At 36.0% G+C, this 18,253-nt stretch overlaps 1 protein-coding gene and 1 long non-coding RNA gene across 22 annotated transcripts in view; one reads left to right on the forward strand and one right to left on the reverse strand.

The window, feature by feature from the left end:
* TRDN (triadin) overlaps positions 1–18,253 on the reverse strand; it is a 254,186-nt gene that overhangs the window by 129,882 nt on the left and 106,051 nt on the right. For all 11 annotated transcript variants that reach the window (XM_081140218.1, XM_081140226.1, XM_081140222.1 and 8 more), the window contains exon 10: positions 13,083–13,160. In XM_081140218.1, coding sequence (XP_080996344.1) covers positions 13,083–13,160 — 78 coding nt within the window. The remainder of the gene's footprint in view (positions 1–13,082; positions 13,161–18,253) is intronic.
* Positions 1–18,253, forward strand: part of LOC308558490 — a 33,698-nt gene that overhangs the window by 2,194 nt on the left and 13,251 nt on the right. For 2 of the 11 annotated variants that reach the window (XR_013999009.1, XR_013999019.1), the window contains exons 2-4: positions 5,312–5,417; positions 6,980–7,059; positions 7,541–7,671. This is a non-coding gene — a long non-coding RNA (uncharacterized lncRNA). Of the gene's footprint in view, positions 1–5,311; positions 5,418–6,979; positions 7,060–7,540; positions 7,672–9,932; positions 10,062–11,936; positions 12,076–14,312; positions 14,377–16,426; positions 16,498–16,669; positions 16,762–17,236; positions 17,312–18,253 lie in introns of all 11 variants that reach the window. The other 9 variants (XR_013999011.1, XR_013999012.1, XR_013999014.1 and 6 more) reach the window with 9 other exon arrangements.

An 18,253-nucleotide genomic window follows, 5' to 3' on the forward strand; every position in this document is an offset into this window, starting at 1 on the left:
GTGAGAAAACAAATGCAAATGTTTCGTTTTCATCTTAGGTTTTGTTCCTCCCTCTTTGCATTTCTAGTGCAGAGATTATCCAAATTTTGCATGTCCGATGGGTGCTTTTTTTTAATCCTCTAAGGCCAGGATTGATGTTTTCTTGGCCCTAGTCAAGTAAATAGAGACATGTTTCCTTCCCAACAATGCATTCCAACATACCTTATTACTGTCACCTTGTTTCTCTAGAGTGGCAGAGATTGGCTTGGAATCCCACTCACTACCACGATCATGGAAAATTTCACATAGGCAGATAAGCTCAGTTACATCAGTGGTTATTAGAGTTCTTCATTGTTATCCACAGAGGGCCATGGCCTTTTTTAGGTTGTGCGTGACATTGGCCATGTGCTGTGACACAGTGAATTTCACTTTCCTCTTTTGAACAAAGGGACTAATAAAATCGACCTTGCAATCTTGTTGTGAGGAATGGGGAAACTGAACTAAAGTGCTTGGACCAGAGTGGATGGTCAAAAAATGATAGAACAGTGATAACTATTACTATAGTTTAGAAACAATAAAGATAAACGTCATATAATCTTCAGTAATATTTATAGGTGTGCTATTTATTGAAATATTGAGTAAATGCACATTGATTCTTATGGTTCTGTGTCTGGAATTGTTTGTAATGAGAAACTTTAGGAAAAACATACATAAGTAAGAATTAGCATGTTGTGAAAGGCCCTGTGCTGGAATGAAGTGGATTCCAGACTCAGGTGTGCTATAGTTAGTAGCCGTGCCTTATGCACCTTCCACCATAAAAGGCAGGGGAATGAGTTGAGTGTACTTAAGTCTCTCTTTACCTGTTTATTTATTCACTTTCCAAATGAAGCATGTATTATCCTGCATTTATTTCCTAATTTTGCTGGGAACAGTTAACTTAAAAAGCTTTAGAGTTGTAAATAGCTATTGTGTGTTCTCTGCCTTTGTTATGGCTTATTTTTTTTTTAAACTAGAGAAAAGTCCCTTTTTAAGGCTTAAAATGAATATATGCATAGATCATGTATATATGAATATATATAATGTCAGGTGTTAATAAGTGTCAGAAAAACATAAAGTTTGGTTTAGAAAATTAGAGCATGAGAAGGTGAGAGGTGGCACTCTTCTTTTTTTAAGGTGGAACATGGGTAAATTTTTCTGAATGGGTAAGATTTGAAAATATTTTTGAAAAAAAGGAGAACTTTGGACTGTTGGGGAGGAGACTTTTCTGGCAGAGAAAAAACATCTGCCAACACCTTGAAACAAGAGCATTCCAGATATGTTCAAAGAGCCCGGGGAGCAGTGCGGCTGGAAAGGAGGTTCAGGAGATGGTAAGAGATGTGGCCAGGGATGGAGCAGGGGGCGATCACAGAGAATCGTGTTGTTCATGGTGTGGATTTTTCATTTTACTTTGAGTAAGATAGAAGATCCCTGGGACAATTCAAGCAAGGAAATTATATGATGATGAGTTATATTTTAAGAGGGACTTTGGCTGTTTCTGAGTGGTGGGAAGTGTCCTATAGGATTTTGTGTTTGTGTTGTAACGAGAAAGACTAAGAAAGTAAAATAATTCAGTACAAATATTCTTTCGCCTTTTCTCTTTTTTCCCTAAAAATTTCCCCTAAATTTTATTTGGGACTCTTGAAGAGTGATAGTAGTACCTCACTTAACATTGTAATTAGGCTACTATGACAGCAAAGCTCTCTAAATGAAGGACGTCACCTGAGTTACCTGGCATCACTAAGCTGGGCTTTCAGAATTGAAATTCATTGTCTTTACCTTTACTTTTCCTTTAGTGGTAACTGAATTATTCTTAGAAACCAGCTCTTCTCATTATCAGATATTTAACAGCAAACATTCCACAGCCAGCAATTTTATAGCACCTTTCAGTGATTACCCAGAGACTTTTACATACACAGTTTATTTCCTTCATCAACAAATGTTTATTTAGACCCTTTGCCAGGGTCTAGAGTTTAAAAGATTCCTTTCAGCAACTCTAGGTAAAAGAATAAAGTGAGAAAGTTCACAATTACAATAAGGACTTTGAGGGACATTAAAGGAACAGTCTAAGGGACTCAACAGAAAATCCCAAAACCACAAGGGCCAAGTGGAAGTATGAAAGCTACTCCTAGAGGAAGAACCACGGACAGACTGAAATGGTTTGTGCGACCTGATTCGGCCCTGAGGATGGCAAGTGCCACTATCAATGTCAAGTGAAGACTCTAAGGGGCAGAGTGCCGGCTCCTGTCTGCAATACAGCCTGGGAAACCTCAGTGATACAATTCCATTCATGAAGTAAATGTCCCAAAGGACTCCAGACCTTATCAGCATAAATCCAAACTTTTTCAAGATACCATGCTACATATATTTCTTCTTTAAATTTCAAAAAGACTGTGGGGAGGGGACCTCAATAATTATGCTATAAGGTCAGCGCAAGGCCAAAAAAAAAAATGCTTTGAGTTTTTGTTGGAATCACACTAATTCCAAGGTCATAGGAAATTATACTAATAGATGAAAGCACATGACCTTACATGCATTAGCATATTCTTGGTCCCCTGGTACAAGTCTATACATCCTATAACTTGTGAGAAAATGGGCTCAGGTACAATGAGTAACCTGCCCAACTTCACAAATCACGTAAGTGACAGAACAAAGATTCAAAGCTAAGGATGACTGCAAACCCTGTTCTCTCCCCTGCAATGTGGAAAATGAAGCTTGAGGTAGACTTCTTACATCAAAACACTTGCAAACGAACTGAGGCATGGACAGAAAAGAAGTGCCAACTTCTACCTCAGTTTTGTGAAACTTATCTTTCAGCTCTCACAGCCCAAGTTCTCTGATATAATGACATTTTCCTTCTGTTCCTGAATTTAGTACACAAAAGGAAATGCAAAGAGGAATATTATTTCAAACATTGAGAATTGCAAATATGCTTATGTTAATTAAACTTAGTTATCCTTTCAAAAGGATAAGGTAGATTTTTCCCTAAACCTTTCAAAAATGATAAAGCTTTTTAGATGAGTAATTTTATTATTTTTGAATGAGTTACATTTATATAAGTAAAGGTTGCCACATCTGTTGTTTTCAATTTTTCTATATAAAAGTTTAACAGCAAAAGCAACTTTAGAGTTTGTGTCAGAGGGAGAGAGAGAGAGAAGGCATATTTGAAAATCTGGTTTTTATTTTCTCTCAATGCTCTTACATCGTATACTGTACAAGTATCTCTGGACAGCTCCATATAGTACAATTACATTTTCTTTTTTGTTCTCCTTGGGGGTCTTTGGTACTGCTGCCATTTGGAGATTTTTTTTTAACCCGTTTAAAGTTTATTTTTATGCACAATTATTGGTTGGTAAAGATCTTTTATTGTAAACTTTCTAGAGTGTCTTTCGATAAGAGTAAGGAAAACATAAATGCAAGATTCTTTCCTAATAGCTTTTTTTTTTTCAGTGTTATTTATAAAAAATTACTTTTTCATATTTTTATCTATATGCTTTTTTTACATTTGTCTGCAGTTGAAAATGGATTACAAAAGTTTTTCATTACATTTAAAATATCAAGAATGCCCAGAAACATGAGAAAATTTGTGGTTGGTTTTTTTTCATGACTAAGTTATCAATCTTTAGAGAAAAAGTTGGTTATCATTCAAAATCAAAATATACATTAGTTTAAAGTACCATTTCAAAGATACTGATATTCTTATATCCTTGAGAATTTAGGGCTTGATTTAATAAATAAATTAGACTCAATAGTTATTTTCAAATATAATTTGACTTTAAAATTCCCCAAAGTTATTGGTACATTGGGTACATTTATAAGCCTGATTGAAGCCATTTGGTTAAAAAATATATGCCTAATGAATATCAATATTTAAAAAGAAAACAAGTATCCACTCAAAGACAACTTCTCAAGTTGTAATAGTTTTAATATATTGACTTCAGGTTTGTTTTAACTGATAGATTCCATAAATGTCACCGTTTTTCATGGATTACACCAAACTAGTAACAGAATATTTATCTCTTTCCTAATATAATGTCTATTCTAGTATACTAAAAATTTTATATGAACTCCTCACCGGTTGAAACAAGCATTTCTCACCCGTTATCATGTGAACCACTGCCAAGACTTTTTATTCCATTTGGCTAAAACATGCCTGGCTTTAAAGATGCAGCCATTTTTCCCATCAGTTCTAGAGAGGGACAGTAATATTGTTTGCAATTGCAACAAGCTTGTATAATAGACATGTAGGTCAAGCTGACACAATTAGCAAATAAATGTTTTATAGAGAAAAACTGGTACTTGTAAACTAGACCTTTGGAGGGATCTGGTTCTTTCTATAAAATGTTGTATGAGAAAAATTTGCTGGCATAAGAGGGTTCCAATCAGAATTCCATAATAAGTAAGCTAATAATAGATCACATTTGCTCAGATTTACAAACCATCTCATCTCTAACTTCCTCATTGGTCAAAATACAGGGGAAACACTACTTGATACCAGCATAAAAGTTACAAAGAGCTCTGAGGCAAAAAGCTGGACCTGATTATCTCTGTAAATGATATAAATCATACTCATCACCTAGAGTGGTTTTGAGGGTTAAATGTGATTATTTAAAAGAAAAGTAGCATACATTTTCCCCATGATTGCAGCCTTATAGAAATCCACTTATCTGTAGTATTTTCAAACCCCCAAGCCCCACCCTCTCCACCCTCTTTTTCTGTAGCTGACACAGTGATCTTACTGCTCCTCTTCTCAATTGCGGCCTGTGAGGAGGTGTAAGAGCTTTAGCTGTGTGCACAAGGCCCTGGATATGACCCCAGCCCTGCATTAAAAAATTATATAGAGCTTCACGTATACTGACTAATGTCATTAATGCAATCACCTCATTACCTTCTATAGATACAAGTTAAAAACTATCATAAAAATTAATGGTGTACTATACATAGAAGGGAAATTTCATGGATAGAAGAATGATATTAACAGCAACTAATGACTAAGTACCTAACTGTGTTAGAAAATGTGCTAAGGTATTATATATACATTATTTCATTGTCATCTTAGCAACGTTCTAAGTTAAATAGGTACTAAAAGTACTTTTCCTTGTATATCTTATAAAAAATTATAACTAAAGGTCAATTCCATTAAAATCTCTGACAGATATGAGTTTATTTCACCACAAAGCAAAGAAAAATATTATATTGGCTTAAAGTTCAATAAAATTTATTGTGTCATAGAGTTAATGGAATAAGGACTGGGGCCAAATTTCTATTTTATTGTTTTATGCTTTTTGCTTCCCAGGATATATCTCACTGAAGAGCTAAGGTGATAAAGTTTGTGGTTTAATAGAATTGTAAATAAAGCATCACTAGCTCCTGCAAAGCATTGTCTTCAGATGCATCCTATGGTAAGAAATTATCTTATAATAAGTTTCTCATAACACTCCTTTCTCCTCTGTACAAATCCTACCAATGTACTCTTTACGGCCCAATGCAGGGCTTGTGATTTCATTGCATAGCCTTGCCTTGCTCATATCTCATCTGTCTCCTAACTCTGCAGCCTTTATGACCTGTACAATTCAACTTTTGTACTTCAGTAAATAATGCTTCATAGTAATATCCACCACATAGGGCCATGACCATACCTTACACATCTATGGAGGCTATTTAACTTCAATGCAAATCCATGATGTCTTCATTCTGCTCTTAAGGTAGCTTTTTACCAACCCACCATTCTGAAAAAATAAGCTTGAAATCTTTGGGTGTGAAAGCAGAGAGGGACTTAAGAACCATTTAAGTTCAGTCCTCACGGTTTACAGGTGAAGAAATGGAGGCTCAAGAAATCAATTAATTTTTCAAAGATTATACAACCAATCAGTGTCACAGCTGAGACTGGAAGCTGGGTTCTTGGTCTTCTTTCTAGAGTTCTCTTGCCCACATTTGTGTGAAGGCACTTATAATATTATTTAGAATTGCAATACTAAGTTAATACTAGTTATATATTTATTCAAGAAGATGATAGGGTATACAGTATTTATTCACCTTGCTATACTTAGCTTTATTCATGAAACAGAATATTTGAAATGGAGTATTAAAGGTAATTTAAGTATAAGATATATACTTAGTAAGGGATCACTTAACTTCTTTCTTCCACATCTTTGCCACAGTAGACAAGTAGTGGCAATCTATACTAAATGTGAATGGAAGTCTTTAATTCTTCAGAGATCAATGACAATAAAAACTATGGTGTTGGGGGTGGGGAAGGGTTTATGTTCAGTAGGGGAAAGAAAAAACCTGGCATGGTTGACTAAATATAATGGGATCATATCTAGTAATTATGCTTATGCAAAGATTTTATAAAACAGCACTTTTTTTCTTTTTTTGGGGGGGGAATGGGAAAGAGATGGAAAATATGTCCTGAAGTTGTCCTGCTTAACCACTGAAGATTCTGAGGGCAGTAAGAGGCCAATCTCTCATAAAAAATAGTTTTTACAAACATTTGATGATAAAACAGCTCTCATGCTAAGGGTTAAAACCGCCCATAGTATTAATATAGTGAGGTACTATTTGAGATGGTGGAGGGAGGGGAACTCACATAGATCTACTCTACTTGTGGAATGAATGAATAACTACATTACTCTTTGAATCTGCAGGCCTTTCAGCACCAATGAGAGGTCCCAATAGACATGGGAATTAATTCTGCCACAAAATTTATTACTTTTTTGAAAGATCATGAATATTAATATTATATCATATCTAAGTGAGGTCCATATTGAAATCAGTTCCAGTTAAGTTGTGCCTATAATTAAATGCACAAAAATGACCAAAATGATTGCATGAGGTGGTCATTATAAACAGATCTTTTTAATGTTATTGAGCATTCTCTCCCTGACCAAACATACTCTAAATATTTACAGTAGGAGTCAAAGGAAACAACTCATTATTATACAATTTGTCTTTATATTCAAAGATGCAAAGCAATCAAACTTCATTATGATGTGGGAGAGGAGTGAAATCCAAGGAAGGCAAGACTCAACTTCAAGGCATCAGGTAAGTGTCCTGACATAAGAAGGGCACTGATACTTCAAAAAATGAAGTGAGTTTATTAAGTGCTATGAAAGCACAAAATGATCTTTTAAGGGCTTCACAGACATATAGATAGTTTTCACCAACAACAAGCTCCATAATATTTTCAGATTTCTACAGATAAAATCCTAATTGTTTCCAGTCTCCTGTGAGCAAATTTAATAATCCAGTTTATAAATAAGCCCTACTTTTTAAACATTAAAATGCAAAAGTATGTTTCAACTCCTACATTTTGACCTGTTATAACTGTATTCCTCAAATCAAATAGCGTATTTTAGTTCCACATGGAAGTTCCTTCTCATATAATGTCATTTTCTTGCAACTTGGTTCTAAGGAAGTTCCAGACAGAAATAGTGCATCAAGGACTGTGCATAATTAGCTTCACTAAAAACAGCTTGATTAATTCTAAATATGTCCTAGTTTCTAATCAATTATGTTAATGGAGTCCCAGGCAGAACATCTGCAAGCCCTGACAAAGCCTATGATCTCAGCATCGCCTGATAACATGGACTCCTCGGAAAGCTGCTCAGTGCCAACATCGCCAGTGCAAAGGCTCTACCTTTCTACGAATTATAAGTGCGTACCAACAAAAACCTTGTAATCCTGCAGCATTGCTCTGTTGCTCACACATAGAGTTGGATTCCAGGACAAAATGTCAAATTAAATTGCTCTTTAAATATAACAGTAGAACCTCTGTCCCACTTAACAACTGACACATTCCTTTTCCAAGTGACAGACTTATAGGCAAAATATTTGCTACTTGGTCTTTTATGAACCCCTTCAGAAGATAAACTGGATTAAAACACTTGAATAATCTGGCTATCAAAATCTGCCTCAAATTTGAGAATTGGAGTTCCTTGATTTATGTCTTCCTCACAACAACAGAATTAGAATCTGATGAAACTTAAGGTGACACTATTATTTATAGGCTATCTCTTGTCCTGTGAACATTTGGGCAGTGAGATAGTCAATTGTCAGTTTTGTGTCATATTATCTCAAGTTAAATAAGTTATTATAGTCCAAATAAATAAATCTATCTATATCTATATCTATATGTACATCTATATCTATACCTATATCATCTATATATCTATATCTATATCATCATCATCTATTTATCGTCTATATCTATCTTCTATATCTATATCTATCTATCATCTATCTATATCTATCTATCTATCATCTATCTATCTATCTATCTATCTATCTATCTATCATCTATCTATCTATCTATCATCTATCATCTATCATCTATCAATCTATCTATCTATCATCTATCATCTATCTATCTATCTATCTATCTATCTATCTATCTATCTATCTATCTATCTATCTATCTATCATCTATCATCTGTGTATATATATATATCTGCCCTCTCTCTCTCTCTCTCTTTCTCTCTCAGACTGGGTTCTATAAAGTTTTTTTTCTAAATCATTTGCTTACTAGCTAGATAAATGACACACAACAGTAGCCAGTGCTGAGATTACTCAGAGGTTTGTTGTTTTATTACATTCAGTACAAACTGAGTTATATTTGAGTCCAGTTAAGAGCATTTTAAAAATAGTTAACTTATATCAATTGTAAGTATGTACCAAAGATGATGCAAGTTCAGAATTTAGGCTGTTAGAAAACCATATATGAGAGATACAAAAAAGGCAAAATCACTGATTAATCAAAAATTATTTAAACAACTCTAATTGTATTAGATAAACTTTACAGCTGCTTTGCTTATATATTAATTAAGCTTAGAGTTTATCAAGTGCTGTGGACTGAATTGTGTCCCCTCCAAATTCATGTCTTGAAGCCCTAAGCTCCATATGACTGTCAGAGACAGAACCTTTTGAAGGCCGTTAAGATTAAATGAGATCCTAAGGGTGGAACCCTGATTATACAGAATTGATGTCCTTCTGAGAAGGAGACAGCAGAGCTCGCTCTCTCTCACATGTGAGAAGAGGTCACCTGCAAGCCAGGAAGCAGGCTCTCTCTAGAACCCAACTATGATGGCAGTCTGACTTTGGACTCCCATCCTCCAGATATGCAAGAAAAAAAAATTCTGTTGTTTAAGCCATCCAGTCCGTGATATTTTATTATGGTAGCCCACCCGTACCAAGACACCAAGTTTGATCACAAAAGTTCAGAAATTATCAAGCGAAAACTGTCTTCACACAATTGTCACACACAAAATCTGAAGCCAAGTCCGTGAATAGGTAAAGGGGGTGTGAAAGTAGATGGAGAGAGAGGGAAGCTTGATCTGTCCAAGATGATCATCTTTAAAAGAACAGTAAGTAAAAGACCTGTGTCTGTAACTGAATTGAATGGGAGACAAAAGTTTCAAACCCTGGATGAGATCTGGACTGTTTCTTAAATATTCAAGAAGCATTGTTGATTTGTGGTCTTGGAATGAGTCATTACATGAACTTTACATTAAATTATGGACTTTAATGACCAAACAAATTATTATTTTTTCTACTGGAATTTATATAGTACTGATTTACAGATTGTATGTGGTTTTTATTAAAAATTTGCAAATGCCAATTTATTCAATTCATGTAGGTGGCCAAATCAAAATATTTTACATACTATGTAATAGGTTGTTATAATTTACAAGTATAATGTAACCTTTCCCCCATTCCCAATGGTATTTCTCTTGCTCTCTTGTGAGCCTTTCTAGAATGCTTAGGTACTTGGCCTGAAACCTTTTGCTTTTTCCCAGATAACTAGCAGTAAATCTGAAAAATATTTGGCCAGTTACAAGTCATTCAGATAACTAATATTAAGTTAAAATCATCTTTAGAAATATTAAATTGCTCTCCACCTCCTTCCTAAATATTTTGAGGGTATGCTACTCAGATGTGGTCCAGGACCAGCAGCATCAGCAATACTTGGGAGCTTGGTAAATATGAAGAATCTCAGCCCCCACCACAGGCCTACCAAATCAGAATCTTCATTTTCACAAGATCTCCAGGTATTTGTGTGCATATGAAATTTTGAGAAGCATTGCTAGGGTACCCTTGACTGGCATCAGAACATGATGCCTCTATCACAAAACTGCATGAAGTCTAAAGCACAAAACTTTTTCTCCAATTTCCAAAATTTGCTGACAACTCAGAAGACATGAACATATAATCCTCAAGCTTCAATATCTGCATAGTAATATAAGAGAAAGTTCTCTGGGCATAGGGCGAGAATCTCCTGCTCTTTATTAATATAGCACAAATCAATTAACAAATGCCATGGCTATATTTAACATTTTTAAATCATTATGTTATTTCACAAGGTTTTGGAATATCAAATGTAAAATGCACATAGGTATAGCAAACATAATATTATGAATAAATGTGAGTTGAAGAGAGCATACTCATGGGTTAGGCATGACTTGGTCAGGATCTGGCCAGACAAATGAACATGGTGGTGTCAGAGCATAACCCTAGGAAAACTTCACCTGCCCGACTATTCAAATCCTCCCTGGCTATTGAATGTGTGAAACATAAATGTACATCCAAAAATAATTCTATTTCAGTGTCCCATGGGAAAGCCTCCTGTGCTAGACTGAACCCATCACCTCCTACTCCTCGTCACTGGGCCTATTTTATTTCAATAGCTTAACCATCTTAGTTAATGGCACTGTGGTCCACCTGGATACCTAACTTAGAAAGCCTGGAGTCATTCTAATTCTTCCTTCTACCTCAGCACCTGTATCCAATCTGATACTTAGACCCACTGATAGCCCTTCCAAATCACTTTCTGATCCATCTCTCTTTCTCCATTCACTGCACAACTGTTTAGTTCAGGCTTTACAATTAGTTTGGACTGGCCTTTCCCCAAAGCCTACTACCTATCTCGTACCACTAATCTACCTTGTAAGATGACAGTGAAGTTGATCTTTCAAAATAAACAAGTTTATTATATCCATGAAAAATGTCCCATCTTCTAGAGACAAAAATAAAAATCCCTTAGCTGAGGAGGCAATATTTTTGCTTGTATATGCACAAAACATCTCTGGAGGAACTAACATTGGTTGCCCGTAAGGAGAGCTGTGTTATTGATGAATAGGGTCAGGAAGAAAACTATTTACCCCCATTGTTTTTGTAACTTTTACATTTAGTACCATGTAAATGTATCAAAATTTTAAAAGAAAATAATAACCCCTCAGCTGGGTGAAATAACATGATGTCAAATATCTGTAAAACAGCGCAATCAGAAAAAAAGGAAAAAAGAGAAAAAGAAAAGAGAACAGAAAACTTTGATAAATTTATCTGCGGGATGAGTATATTTTGGATTTACTTGGCTATTTAATGTTTTATGATAAAACTTTAGATGTAAGACTAAATGCCAAGCTTGCCTGTACAAGGTAACTCATGACCTGCACTCTGCATGTCTTTCTATCAGCTCTCCCAAACCCTCTCCATGCCTCCTTCCTTCTCTCCATGAGGAAACACTTACACTTCCCTGGACCAAACTCTTTTCTGCTCATCTCCATGCCTCTGTTTATACCCTTTCATTGTTGGCCTGCGTCATGAGCACCTCTTCTTGGGACTTAGGCTTCACAGCCACCTCTACCGAGAAGCCTTTCCTGGGACCCTCCTCACCTCTTCCAAACAGAGCTATGTCCTCCCTTCCCTAATAGTTCACAGTACTTTTTACTGCTTATTTTTTGCTTCTTACCACATTGTGGTAATCAGCATACCTCTTAGAACCCAACAACCAGGCCCCTCTTGGGGTCTCTGTGCTTTACACAGTTCTCTGGGCCCTCCTACGCCTATTCCCTACCTGGGTCTAAAAGTCTGTGGGGGAGACAGGGTGTAGCCACCTGGAGTCTCTCTTCTCTCTTACACTCCAGGTCCTGGGACCCTGAATCCCACCCCCCACCATCACCCAAATGCCCTTACTCTGATGCCAGTGGTTACAAGCGCCTCTTCCTGAATGAATCCTCAAAAGTGTGGTTACCCCTCGTCTCAAAGGGTGGTCAAAGCTAACAGGTAGGTATTGGGCAGGGTGGACAGAACTTGGACAAGCAAGTCAGTATCCATGTATGTACACAGAAGGTCCCTTTCAGTGTGTGACAGAGCTAAGGTGGAAAGGGTGTTTTGGTGTTTTGGGGAGACCTCCATTTTTCTCTTGCAAAAATGAGTGGTGCCCTAGGCTTTAATTACTTGTGTTTTATATCAGGCTCCTCTTTGATTACTTTTAATTTTATATTTAAAAACTAAGTCTTAGTAGGGCAGGAACTATTTTCTACTAATGTTTGAATCCTCAGTACTTTGGACAATATCTAACATGATCCCATGGGTAGAAATGTAATAAAGAATAGTCAAATGAGTAAAGAAGACTTAAAGAAATTATATTAAATTTCTGGCAAATTTGCTTGTGATAATACTCCCACCCTCGAATTTTGCTGATTTTCATCGCATTTTGAAGAATACATTATTAGTGATAGTATAACTACTAATTTCATATAGCACATAAACTGGCACGTACACACATGCACACACCATTTCATCCTCACAATAACTTTATGAGATTAGTGTCATTTTAGGGATGACAAATCTCATGAACAGTGAACTTAAGTAACTTTCCAAATTTACACAGCAGGTAAGAGGTAGAACGCAGATTCAAACCCACAAACCCTGGCACCAGAGTTATAAGACACTAAATTGATTGAGTTGTGATAAAACTGCAAAAATTGCAAGGCATATCCCTACCCATTTGCCCTTGTACTTTCTGGTTGATTTCTAGGGTACAAAGCTGGTCATCCTTCTAGAAGCTAGGATTACCAGTAAAGAATCTTAAGAGGAAAATGTTGGTTTTCTAAAGAGATACAAACTGAAATTTTAGGAAAAATAAATGGTAGCCATATAGCATATAGACATAAGAAAAATTATTTGAGAAAATATGAATTTTGTTGTTACTGTTATTTTTTTGTTTCTCTACATTGTATTTTATCTACAATAGAGAAGATCTTTGTAGAAACTAATAGAATACTTGCCTTCAAGTGCAGGTGAAGCTGGAGTGGGACTGGAAGCTTGTTCTTTTGGTAATAGAGGTGGTATGGCTGGGCTTTGTCCTGTGCACACAATCAGAAGTAGATATTGAAAAAAAGTATTAACAAATTTAATATCCACAACTAAAATAGCATGATCTGTCCCCAGCATGCATAATTCATAATCTGAAGTATAAATTCATATTGTTATGCAATAGGCAAATTGTTATTAGGTGAGATCTTTAACTAGATACATACACAGATGCAGCTATCTTCAGAGCCATTTCTGACTATATTACATTTCATAAATGTATACACAATGTTAAATATATTTATTGGACTTTATTAATGGAAAATCTACATGCAATCAAATAAAGCAATTTATTTTCAATATGCACTTAAATTATAAAAACTAAAATTACAGAAACTGAGAGAAATCCTAATATAGGAAAAGTCATTTTTTCACTTAACTAAAAATTTTCAAATGATATAAAAGGGTAATAAAAGAAGGTTAAAATTCATAGGCCTTGTGATGTTGAACAGGCACATTTTCTCCTGCAAAAATAAATGACCTGGAGTTAAGTAAATAATGGGCCAAAGGGAAAATATATTCAGTTTTGTAGAAGCTTGCTCCCTCAAGTCTCTGGGCTTATTATGAACTGTATAAAAACCCACAATAGTTTCCGAGCACTTCCTTATCCCAAGTGATTTCTTTAATTAACCAAAACCACTCGAGCCATGCACTATAAACATTAACTAACATACGATTCCATATGAAGTGCTTGCAAAATGTTTTATCATTAGTTTTCATTTCATGAACCCCTGCTGTGTGGTACAGGAATCAATATGGGCATAGGCACCTTCTAAAATCTCACTGACAACTAGATATTATCAAATGTCAGCAGACCTGCCTGCTTACTGGAAGTTTTCCTTTTTTAGAATTTGTCAAAATTACTTTGCTCTGGTGAATTGTAGATTAGCAAGCAGAGCAATCTGAGTTGCACACACCACATTCTGTTGTGATGAGAAGGGCAGAATTCCAGGCCTGCATCCTCAGGCCAAGGAGAGGTTAGCTTCCTTTCATTACAGGAGTTTCTTCTAGTTATTAGAGTCAATTGGTGGATTCTGGAGCACGTTCAAGTGTGCATAAAAGCAAAGCATATTGTTTCTTAACATGCAGGCTGTATACCTTGAGAGATTCTAATCCATATTATTATTACCTTTGTCTCCCATCAGCACAAAGATTTGATAGAAACATAATGCAATATAGAAGTCTTTTTTTTTAGCAAGCAAAGAAAAGGTAAGTCTGGGCACACTAAAATAAAAGTTTGCTCCATGTTTCCCCCTTCCAGCTAACATGTGCATAGTGCTTACTATGTGCCTGGAACAATCTCAAACAGTTTTGGTGTTTCGCTTATCTTCACAAGAGTCTTAGGGTGTAGGTATAATTTTCTTTTCACAGTTTGAAAATTGAGGTGAATAGGGGTTCAGACCATTCAGCTCCTAAAAAGTGGAGCTGGATCTCCATGCAGGCTCTAGATTTGAGGTGCTTAAAGTTTCTTTTTGGCCATTCAATATGAGCAAAGCGTCATCTTATATAAGGGGGGTCCATGACTCTTCCCACCTGCTTTGTAAGTCAAAGGGACATATACTTGGAAAGGTTTGCTCCCAAGTCTTGCTTGAGAGCTGTTTTCAAGAAAAATATTTCTAAAGTAGGATGGTTTTTGTAATTTTTAAAATCTATGGGGAGTCTAGCTTTGGGGAGAAGTCAATTAAATGACTAAAGCTTAAAATACAAGTGGCCATGAATATAATTCAATTGTTTCTAAATATTCAGAATTTTAAAAATACTTTCGTAACATGGTGCCTGTTCAGTCTAAGCTGCTTTCTCCCCTGTCAGATGCTTCCATGAATAGTAGTGAGTGTATAATCATAATCTTTTATAGTCTAGATAAACTCTTCAGGAATTAATTCAAATATATATAAAGTTACTTCCCTGGAAAACTATTTATAATATACATTATAAAACATTCTTAGATTTTCCTGGCGGAGCTATAACATCATTATTGGTTTTTTTTTAATAATTAGTGAGCACTTATAGACACATCACTACACTGCAGTGTGGTGATAGAAACGGTATATACAGAGAGGATGTTGTAGACAGATTCCTGAAGGAGATTAATTGTAATGTGCATTTAAAGGCCTAAAAGGAGTGAAGGGAGGGGGAGAGGAATGGATTACAGGCCATGAGAATCTGGTGAAAAAGATGCCAAAATATGTAGACCTACTAAGACAAACTGGTGCTTCTTCAGCATGCAGTACAAAACCCCGTTTCTATCGATATTCTCTCCAATGAAATGGACTCTATTCTCCAGTCAATGCGGCTGGCTGGGTTACCGGGAGGCAGGGGGTGTGGTGGGGAAGCACCGACACAACAAAAGGCAAGGAAAACCAGAGGGCCGTCTGCTCCTACGCCGGCAGTGATGGGTAGCACTCGCAGGGGGATTATTAGCTCAGGACAAGTTCCTGTTGTGCTAGGGGCCACCAAAACAAATCGGGCATGTCATACTTGCGCACAACGCATGACTTTATTATATAATAAATTATATCAATATAATGTTACATTAATTGAATTTTATAGTGAAAGCAATATTTAGTATAAAGACTTTATGCCTGGAATCAAATGGCTATAAGTGAGAGTTTCAGCTCCATCACTTGTAATCTGTGTGAACTTGAAAATCTCATGAAGATTCCAAGCATCAGTTTATGAAATGAGAATAGTTTTTAGGGTCATTATGAGGATTAAGTGATAAAGGAGCCAACACATAATAAATACTCAAAGAATTAATTCTTTTCCCAATAATGTATTTACAATTTATATTTCATCTATTCTAAAAAGAGGACTTGAAACAGACTTTTGAAGTAAGGAAACAAAGACATAACAGATAAAATTAAAAATGACGAAAGTAGCAGAACTCATTTACAAGAAAGATGATTATAATTTTATTAGGAATATATTCCTCTGGAATTCCTGAGGAAAGGTTTCGGTTGTTGAAATTTACATTGAAACTCTAAAGGTGTCCTTCATTTTACAAACTATTACCTGAAAATCCCTCTGACATTCAAACATAGTAAATTGACTTTATTTTTGTTCCTTGAGTGATTTTCGCTGAAATATTTCTATAAACTTGAATGGCATGTTTGTAATATGCCAATATTTTATTGTAATGAGTTTTTACTTATACAAGTCAATTTGACTGCTTTGGGTTTAGTCAAATTTCACTGGGGATAGTATACAGTGTGCATTCCTTCTAATGATCTAATTTATTGATATTTCTTTACTTTGCTAGAAATAATGAATGGAATTACTCAGCATCTCAATTCATGTGGATGGCTGTGAGCTTAATTTAGATTGCATTGGGTAAAAAAATTGCTATATTAAAGTTTAACTTGTCTAGTTTTTTTTATCAAAGGAGATTCCCTGGTTAAAAACAATTTCTAGATAACTGAATCAACCCCTTAAATCAAATGTTGAGGATTTTTTCTCTCCAATGCTTGATATTTTATTCCTTATGTCCCCAATGCATTTTTAGAGGTGCTGAGTACATCAGAAGACTATAAACTCTTTGAAAGTCCTCAGTACTGCAAGCCATGAATGGCAATAGATGGAGAAGCTGTTAATCTAGTAAGTGACCATGGAGTTAAAAATCCATTTAAATTTTTTAAAACTATAAAGCGTGAAATCATTACAAACTCTTATCTCAATTCATTCTTTCAGTTTCCTAAAAGGGATTTGTAAATCTATGACTAAGGGTAAGATGGGAAGATATAAATTTAGTAAGAAAATGATAGGTTTGTTAAAGCAATAATATATTACATTACCTTTATACTTTGGAACAAGGTCCCCAGACTGACTATTTTTGTAACATGTAGAATATTTTCAATATTTAAAATTGAATAAATACTAAAATTAAATGAAAATATGGCTTTATATGTTAGGCTGAGATATGTGATTGTGTTAAAATAAGGATCCCTTGATCTTCAAGTTTCCTTACTGAGAGTCTTTTTCTCTTGTTTTGTACTTTTGGAGCACTTACAAAAATGGAGGGAGGGAGCCAGAGGATTTGAGGTGTCAATCACTCCTGCTTTTCCTACCCCAGGTTTGCAAATTTGTCTATGGAAAGGTAACCTCACCAATAAGGAAACATCTGAAGACGTTCAGGAGTTTGTATTAGGTGGGTCATCAAGGAGGTTTTCACTGTAATCACAGCCATCTTTAATATCCCCGCTGTATATTGCTAAATTCTACACATGCACTTTGCATTCTCTGTTCTCAGTATTTGGAAGGGACAGACAGTAAACAGGCAATTATCACTTAAATCTCAGTTATTTCAAGGTAAAATAAGAACAACAGTGTCTGCTCAGTTGACTTATGGCGAGTGTTTATGGACATAACAGTACAAATGAAATCACCGAGGGACCACAGTGATGATAAAGCTCTGTTGTTACAGAACTTATATTAGAGGTGGAGGAGGCAGGTGATAAGCAGGACAGATCATTTTAGACCTCATACATATAGAAACATGAAACAGTGAGGCAGAGAAAGGCTGGGGAAGAGATCATGCTCTGGATAGTAAAGAACAGGGCCTCCACAACGCAGGATTGGACTAAATATATGGATCTTTGTGAAAAATTAGAAGAACATGCCCTTACTCTGGGTATGTGTAGTTCATGGTGACAATTTTTGGTCAGGAGGACTTGCTTAGTGCAGAACTAAGAGGCAGCTCTTCCCTTGGGCCACTGCAGCCTCAGGCCAAGGCAAGCTGCCTCGGGGAAGGGAGCAGAGTGCAGGCCTTTGTGTAAGTGGGCAAACTGCACACAGCGCATAATGTACGAAGTGCCTACTCTGAAAGGGGGTACACTGGAGCTCTGACTCGAACACAAAGGGCAAACCTCAGGAAGACCCCTGATAAAAGAACTGCTCACAGGGAAAAGCAGGTCAAAAAGCCTCAACTAGGAAGCAGCCCACTTGCTTGAATGTCAGCTGGGTTGCAGAGCAGAGACAGGCTCCTCCCAGAGCATTCTAGGCTGTTCCGCTGAGTTGGGAACCACCTTTGGAACAGTGTTCTAAGGGCAATGGTACACTTGTGAAGGGCTTAATATGATATACAGGTTTC

The sequence above is a fragment of the Miniopterus schreibersii genome (genome assembly GCF_964146895.1).
Source record: "Miniopterus schreibersii genome assembly, chromosome: 6".
In the NCBI taxonomy this organism is placed as follows: domain Eukaryota; kingdom Metazoa; phylum Chordata; class Mammalia; order Chiroptera; family Miniopteridae; genus Miniopterus; species Miniopterus schreibersii.